Source organism: Oreochromis aureus, unplaced genomic scaffold, assembly GCF_013358895.1.
Source record: "Oreochromis aureus strain Israel breed Guangdong unplaced genomic scaffold, ZZ_aureus HiC_scaffold_269, whole genome shotgun sequence".
In the NCBI taxonomy this organism is placed as follows: domain Eukaryota; kingdom Metazoa; phylum Chordata; class Actinopteri; order Cichliformes; family Cichlidae; genus Oreochromis; species Oreochromis aureus.
Genome location: NW_024108830.1, coordinates 3805 through 12580, shown reverse-complemented (window position 1 = coordinate 12580; position 8776 = coordinate 3805). Strand labels below are relative to the sequence as shown.

The 8776-nt window shown below is 37.4% G+C and overlaps 1 protein-coding gene across 1 annotated transcript; it reads right to left on the bottom strand.

Annotated features, from left to right (window-relative positions):
* Positions 1 to 465: 465 nt before the first annotated feature.
* Positions 466 to 4644, bottom strand: LOC120436870 (CD209 antigen-like protein E). The gene is made up of 6 exons (XM_039607717.1): positions 4565 to 4644; positions 4370 to 4471; positions 2482 to 2616; positions 2014 to 2156; positions 1449 to 1552; positions 466 to 842 (listed from the first exon to the last, which is right to left on the bottom strand). Exons 1-6 carry the CDS (start codon positions 4632 to 4634, stop codon positions 710 to 712), a joined length of 687 nt encoding a protein of 228 aa, XP_039463651.1. The 5' UTR covers positions 4635 to 4644; the 3' UTR covers positions 466 to 709.
* Positions 4645 to 8776: the final 4132 nt, after the last annotated feature.

Sequence of the window (8776 nt, the reverse complement as noted above, 5' to 3'; positions counted from 1 at the left end):
CATAAATACAGTAAAACACTATACACACACAAACACTACATACAGGAAGAGTAAAAAAATTCATTTTTCCAACTAGAATAATAACAAAGTTTAAATGCTTTCAGCAGTCACATTAACAAGAGAACACATTAAGCAATATGAAATGGAAATGTTTAAGCAGAGCAGAGTTCATCAGTACTAGCCACTGTTGTGCTGTGAGGCATTTACAGCATGTCTTTATCCTGTCTTCCTTCTCTCACCCCAAGCGGTCGCAGCAGATGCCCGCCCCTCCCTAAGCCTGGTTCTACCGGAGGTTTCTTCCTGTTAAAAGGGAGTTTTTCCTTCCCACTGTCGCCAACGTGCTTGCTCATAGCAGATCATATGATTGTTGGGTTTTCTCTGTTCTCTTCTTCTGTCTCTCTATTATTGTAGGATCTATTGTACAATATAAAGTGCCTTGAGGCGACTGCTGTTGTGATTTGGCGCAATATGAATAAAATTGAATTGAATTGAACTCTATGTTTTTAAAAGTGCTATCCAAATAAAATGGATCAGTTACTCATTATTATTATTATTGTTGTTATTATAGGCATAGTTATATTTTAAGGGTTGTTTTTTCACTAAAGCTTACTACTTATTCAGAAAAGGATATATAAAATGCTAATAAAATGACATTCATAGCCTGATTTGAAACATATGTACAAATCTAATTGTCAAACAAATTCAGCTGTTACAGTTGTTTTTCACAGACCCACTGGAAAGAAGCTTCACATCTTCCATCATTCCAGTGAATTCCTTCATATCCGATCATAACACAGTTCTCTGTAGACCCCTTGTTGTCAGGCTGGCGAGGTGCCCAGTATCTGGTGAGTCAATTAAAAAACAATAATTATATATTTTAATTAGATGGGACAACATGGGAAAAAATGACTACTGATAGCATGTTTAACCCATTGCGAGGGTTGTTAAGGGTTCAAAATAATGCAATGTAATCTGCATATAAACATTTAAGATTATAAAAAGGCATCCAAAAGCATTTAAGATTATAGATTCAACTCAACAGTTTAAAGTGGTTATAACTGCTCCTGTAATAAAGGCTAATTGGGTGCCAATATGTTTAAACATCTGAATACAATATCAATAGGGTTAAAAAAATTGATGGATGGATGATAGCGTTGGTTGTTGTCTTCTGGGTCTGTTTTTTTCTCTATTATTCACCATAAAACCCTTAGTTAATATCAAGTCATATCCAGGTAAGGCCAAAACAATCTCTAAGATTTTTAGTTCCTGGTGTCTCGGTTTATCAATGAAGTTCTTTTCTTGATGAAATCACTTCACCAAGGAAATACATAAATAAAAAAACACATTACTTCTTTATTTATAAACATAATATTTACTTAGTAAATAAATATGATTTATAAAAATATTTTTTTATATATTGAATATGTTGGGTGAACTCGAAGACTTACTTCAGAGTCAGAGGCGTTCCGTCTACCCATTTCCACGTGCCCTCTTGTTCTATGTCACTTAAACCAATCCAAGCTAAATGCTGGGTGATTGAAACGATGAAGTTCTGTTAAAAAAGCACACAAACATTCGTGTTATGAATCATCTCTTCTTATTTCCTGTTCCTTTGGTTACGGATTCTTATCACCCTCATACCCAGTGCTCTTTCAGTGTAATGGGGAATTGTCATGATACTGGGTCTGTAACCAAGTGTTTTGTGTTTTTAAATTATTAATAGTTGTTGATTTCCTAGTTTCTGGTCTCTAGGTTTCTGTCCCTGTGCCTCCCCTTTGTTCCTTGTGTCACGTCCAGTCAAATTATCTTTTCATGTCTGTTCTTCAGCGTTTTTAGTATCATGTCCATGTCTCAGTCTGTCTCATGTTTGGTGTTTTATTTCGATATTTCCTTGTTAAACTAGTCGAATGCTGTCAGTCTTATTAAAAAAAAATCAAACTGGGGAAAGTCACGTTCATAACAACGTGGGGTTGCATTAACAAACACAACATAACACATGCATGCACTTTGTACCTGTTCATTAGGGCTATCTATGACCACTAAATCTGCTCCTTGGTCTGTGCAGTGTTTTCTAGCTGAATGCCAGGAACCAGAGCTTTTAGACAGGAGATAACAGCTACAGCTGAACTTGTGCCATCCTGCAGGACATGTTGTCTCTGGAAGAAACATCAAATAAGGAATATTAAAGATCAAGAAGGAACATTCAGCAATGCTTTATTTAGTCTCTGTTAATTAACTGAAGTCTATATTTTATACTATCTATATATAAAACATCTTGTGGCACTGACACTGCTATGCAGTGGAGAGGCAACAATGATGACAATGATTCATGTTAAACATATCCATAAAGATTAAAGTTTGCTTTCTTAAATTTCTGTCAATTCAGATATAATGAGAAAATATTTCCCTCTATTGCTGGAAAGGGGAATCACTAAATTTCGGAGAAAAACCTTTACAAAGACACAAGAGACAAGGACTCACTCTGCTTGAACAAACTCTGCAGTCTCTCCAGCTCTTTGGTCCTTTCAGTGAGGTTGGCTTGCAGCAGGTCTCTCTCTTCAGTTACAGCGGAAAGCTTGTTAGACTCAGCAGAGAGATTTGTAGCTGAAACATGATCTGGAATAAATCAAAATGAATGACTTCAATCATAATTGAACTGTTTTCTAATAAATCTAAATTTAAATATTTCAAAATGTTACCAGAAGACAATGAAAGATGTTCATAAAATAAATGGTTTAAAGTTTGTCTTTTCCAAGTGCTATTGAACAGACAAAAAAAAAAAAAAAAAAAAAAATACCATGGTCAAAATGATTAGCCCCCTGGCACTAATAGCCATTTGTTGCAGTCTTCAACAAGTCTCTTACACGTCTCCTGACTAATCCCAGCTTATTCTTATTAGGCAGCTACTTCTGGCATGGACCTTGGTCTTCAGTTCACCACATATTTACAGTGTGATTCAAGTCAGGATTTGCGCAGACCAGTTAGTAACGTGCACTTTGGTTGTCTGGCAGTTGTTCTTCACTCAGAGCGATACATGTTTTGGATTGTTGTCATGTTCAAAGACAAAGTCACGACACAGACCCGGTTGTGTTTCTGACTGCTTGAGTTTTTATTTAAAAATCTTTACGTATCCTATTTTCCTCATGATTCCTTCCACCTGACAGGATTCCCAGTTAGAGATGCGTTGATGCATAATACTCCCACCTCTGTGATTGTCTGGACATATTATTTGAGTTGTAAGCTAATAATTTTGTCCTCATCTGTATGCCGTGTCATATCCTGTGAAATTACTTTACTGTGAATGAGGGACTATTGTTTTGTGGTTTTTAAATGTTTTGGATTAGTGAGACTTAAGTTCAAAGCTTGTTTAATTTGTCAAATTAGTTTTAGAATGGGCTGATGCCATTCTACATTTTTTCTCTTTTTATATGTGGGCTGATGAGTAGGGCTGGGTATCGTCACTGATTTCTAGAATCGATTCGATTCAGATTCACAAGGTCCCGAATCGACTCGATCCACTATTCGATTCACTTCAATTCGATTCAATTTGATTTGAACCTGGCAAATTTTGTCTCACAGTCAAAAATATTATAAATCAGATCAGTACATTTACATATTTTTGTATCTATAAAAAGAAAGCTGACACTCGCAAGACTTTATCAAAGGTGTGAGCACCACAGCAGATGCCTTTGTTTCAAAGTAGCTGAAGATAAAACACAGAAAAACATGAAGGTGATTTTCCTGGCCTGGGATTTTATAAAAATATTCTGCAGTACATCAAAAACAAAAGAAAACCATTAATCAACATATGAAAATTGCCTCTGAAGTTACCGCGGTTTTATTAGAGACACGGCAAAAGCCTTTTGCATTTTGCATAATTTTAAAAAGTTTAAATTTGTTCAGTAGGCTATTGAACGGCAGAAATTAGGTTTTCTTTTCAGAAGATCAAACCTGCAGCTCAGAATCAGCGCCAAAAGGGCGTAAACACAAAGCGCAAACCCGCCTAAACATCAGAGTCAGTGAGCTGCCGCTTTCAGCCCCGACCGTGTCCGTGCCGTCGGGTGAGAAAGGCGACATCTCAGTGATTCTGATCCGCGGGTCCGCACTGTGTGTTTACGTCTTTGTGCAGAATCCGTGTACCTGCTCTCATTTACTGTTTGGTGGTTGTCGAAATTTTGTTTGGTTTCACCTGAGATTCTGGCATTTTGGGCAAAATAAATTTATAATAGAAAATCGATTTTAATCAGGATTTTAATAAATCGATATCACGTTATCCAAGCCAGAATCGATTTTAATCGATAAATCGATTATCAAAACCCACCCCTACTGATGAGTGTTTGAGTGATCATCTATGAAGAACCAAACTCACAGTAAACACCGAGGGTGATGAGTCCAGTCAGCAGGAAAACACTCAGCATTCCAGGACAGATAATAACTCCTAAATGGAAACTCCTATCACAGCCTCTTGTTCCTTGAAATAGAAATAAACACAGAAACGTTCGAGCTGTACACCAGTAATAATGGATGTTAAAATACATTTTCTTTTCTGTCACTTCTTTCTTACCTGTGTGACCTGGTGAAGATTTTGAATTGTTATGTTTGGGATCTTCAACACTGACATAAATTTCCTCCATGGTTCAATAAGATGCAGATTATTACTTAGAGCTCAGCTCCGCAACACAGGACATATGAACTGTTTGAACACCGCTGGTGTCAGTTTCCTTTGAGGAAGTCACACATTACAGATATTAATACTTTCACATAACACCATATAAGCACTGAAATGTGAAAAACAAAATTCAGACTTCTCTTTGGTTAAGTGTTAGTTGCTGTGGTTAGTTCTTGTGAAAGCTGTAAGGTTGTATTTAGTTTTTCACAGAGGTGCAAATTCCTATGAAAACCCTGTTGTTTGTATCACTGTTGGTCTTATGCACTTTGAAACAAAAATGCATATAACATAATGTAGATTATCTAGATTATCAATCACTAATGCTAAATATTTATCATAAAAATGTTGTCCAACATGTATCTGCATGGTATTGTTTTCAAAAAGAAAGGGCAGCAGTTTGACTCAAACCAGTTTTTTAGAATAAGATGTAAATTTATTTATTCAGTACACTTTGCATTACACTTCTGTTTCTTTTCACATTTCATTGCTGGTTTATTGTTGCGCAAATGTAATGGCTAAAATGTGACTTCTTCAAACTCCCCAAATAAACTAACAGCAATGTTCTCTGCAGCAGAGTTGAGCTCTGAGATATAATTTGCATCCTTACGAGCCATGAAGGAAATATATGTCAATGTTGAATGGGCCAAACCTAATAATCATTAAGTCCCACAGGTATGTAAGAACTGAAAGAGAAGCAAACAGATGTATTTGAACATGTTAGTAACACGATGCCAACTCAACACTCACAAATGGTTAATGTTTCTGTTTCCTGTGTCACATTCTAGCTCAGTGGTTAGGGTTCTTACAAGACTGATCTGAGTTGACGGTGAAAACCTAAAATGCTGATACTAAAAACTGGAGTCAGTGTCTTTTGTCAAGTTATGAAGCTTCTTTCACTCCTCTCTGTTCACTGTGAACGACCATTTTTGAACAGAGGCGGTGGTTTATGACACCAACTGTCTGCCATCTATAATCCAGCTTTGAGATCCTTTCCCAGACGCCTTAACGCCCACTCACATCCTGGGCCATTTGATCTCAATAAATCACATGATATGGTGGGGTTAGGTTTCACAGCGGGTTCACCCGAAACCTTGGCTGATTGTGACCTGCCCCCGTTTTCACACCTTGGCTTCTGTTATTAGGTAGAGGACCAACAGGGGGTCCATGTCCCTCTTGGGGGGACAATCCCACAGAGCTTAAATCTGGGACTCTCCACCATTTGACCTTAGAACTGAAGAAACTTCTCGGATAAGAGGTAAAACGTCTTCATGCAACTTAAAGAAGTCCAGGCGCTTTTCTTCCGAGCTCTTTAGACTACCATGACCTGGATGACTGAGAACCTTCACAGACAACCTTATGGTGCCTTTCCTTGAAATGGGACATTAGAAAGCTACAAAAAATACAGTCTATACTCACTGTAAATTGTATAAATTTCAGTGAAATTAACATGCTTCTCCTACTTTATATTCAGTTTTTGTTGTTTTTATTAAAACCTTTAATTTGTTTCAAGGAGGAGAGTACATGCTCTCATAGTTGTCCTGATACAAACAAGATCGAGATTGGAGGTGTCATGAACTTGACTTGACATGACTTGTCAGATCATTCCACCAAGTAGAAATTACTTCTGCATATTTTTAAGTTACACTCTTTTATAAATTCATCATGTTGTGAGAAAGTTTGCAGATGTATTAACAACAGTTTTAATAACATAACCAACTTTTAAAAACAGTATTTTAACAGTAATTTTAAAATCTAAATCTTTTGTAATTAAGTCTGTGAAGGTTCTCAGTCATGCAGGTCATCGTAGTCAAAGGAGCTTGCAAAGAAAAGCGTCTGGACTTCTTTAAATTAAGTTTATCAAACATCTGACCATTACATACCCTTTGCATTGTAGACGAGGAATCGACGTCCTTCTGGTCCATCAAAAATGGGACGATCTTTCATGTGTTTCATTAGCAGACTCAAAAACTCTCGTTTTGGGCCACCTGCGTCAAGTCCTTCTTCTAGAATGCCAGAATCATCAGTAAATTTAACCAGCATGTCATTGGTTTCAGAGTATGACAACCGCCTGAAACCCCTGACTGCTCCATCCCAGACATTTGCTCTTGAGATGTTGAATCTGCCGCTTAGGCGCCGTGTTTCCTGCCAGGCACGCTCCGACGCTCCACAACGTGGTGACATCATTCGGGGCGACTGGAATCGATAAGGGAATCGTTTGCAAAAATGGCAAACGATTCCAAGGAATTGAAACAGTGGGAACCGGTTCTCAACAAGAACCGGTTTTCGATACCCATCCCTTGTATTACTATTATTATTAATATTATAAAACAACAACAACAAAACAATAAGGTGTAAACTGATCATTCATTATTTTTCATTATAAATTGTTTAATCTAAAATGTCATCACAGATTCTCCATGCCTTCTGCAACATTTGCAGTCTGCTTTGTTATTCAACCACCTTTTTAAAGTCTAAACACATTTTAAATTTGTCTTATAATACCTAAAACTAGGGCTGCACAATTAATCGTTAGAAAATCGCGATCTCAATTCATACTTATGTGCGATCTCATTTCCAAATGACAACGATTAAAAAAAAAAAAAAAAAATGACGATTGTACCGCATTTTGATCCGGGACATAATCTGCATGAAAACAAGCGCTCACTCTTCCTGCTCAACAAATGACAAGGGCGGAGCCTTATACCATGTAATACCGAAGCCAGCTGGCAGGGAAAAAACAACGGAGAGCACGTGAGAGATGACGAAGCTGTAAAGGCCAAGAAAGTGACAGGAGAAAATCCGTCCCGGTCAACCACATCAATAACGGGAACCTTATACAGCGCTTCCCCATACCTGTCGAACTCCCGCAGGCACAAAGAAATTACGGAGGCTATCACTTATCACCTGGCTAAAGATATGGCTCCCATCAACACTGTGCAAAACGAGGGATTTAGGAAAATGATCAACACCCTAGACAAACGCTACACAGCGCCGTCCCACAACTATTTTTCAAATGTTGCACTACCTGCTCTATACACGCAGTGTCGAGCAACGGTGGAAACGGAATTACAAGCAGTACAACATTTTGCGGCAACGATAAAATGTGAGACATTCATTGTTTTTATGTTCATTTATTGTTTTTATGTTCAGTCTCAACTGTTACGAAGTTGATGTGCAGTTAATAAGTGCAATAAATATTTATATTGGAAAAGAAAATCGTGAGAGAATCGTGATCTCAATTCTAAGCAAAAAAATCGTGATTCTCATTTTATGCAAAATCGTGCAGCCCTACCTAAAACCACTATCCATCCAGTCAACACTAAATACCAACCAGGGTGTCTGTATATGTCATCATAAAAGGTTAGAATAAGGATCATTTTTCTCTGACTTCTACATTTCTACTGTAGCTGATAAAATGTCACTGCTTCTGCCAACATGCCCTCTCGCCCCTTTTACAGATTACAGTGCTGCACCTGGCTAGTCCTATGTTGTTTGAGCCAGAACAGAACAAACCCAAGGCAGGATCATTACTGGCCTCACAGTATGTTGAGCTCAACTGAGCTTTATATCCGAGCATTCAAACAGCAAAGCCTAAGAATTAAACTTGTAAACATCCATTCTGATTTCAAATGTCTATTTACCAAAATGATCTTTACATAAGGCAAAAGATTTAATTCTCAGGTATTACGGCATCGATATAATAAGCCAATATAATAAGCAGCCATGGTCAGAACCGAACTGGAAAAGAACTTCCTTGAATGTTCCACCAATCTAACAACTCCATTCTTAAATGTCTGTTAAGCATCTAGTTACTTGTCTTCAGTGTAGTTTTAATGACATAATAGGTGGAAGATCTAAAATATCTTCAAGCCAACTATTTCAGTGCCGATCTGAAAACCTCAGCAGAGAAACGCCCTCTACTGTTCAGGTAGAAAACTCAAAATTATGTTGAAAGATGCTAAATAAACACTGAAGCATCATACTAGCCAAAATACAGACGCTTGACCAGAAAATAATGCCTTTCATTATATCCAGTGACATGTATTGACAGCAACAGAGCAACTTTCAACCTTTAAGTGGATTATTTTATTATGGGCTGTTTACATT

Coding starts and splice junctions, on each gene's coding strand:
- LOC120436870 (XM_039607717.1), bottom strand. CDS start 4,634: ATGGAGGAAATTTATGTCAGTGTTGAAGATCCCAAACATAACAATTCA. Junction 4,472..4,564: donor ATCTTCACCAGGTCACACAG/GTAAGAAAGAAG, acceptor TTCTATTTCAAG/GAACAAGAGGCTGTGATAGG. Junction 2,157..2,481: donor GCAGAGTTTGTTCAAGCAGA/GTGAGTCCTTGT, acceptor TGTTTCTTCCAG/AGACAACATGTCCTGCAGGA.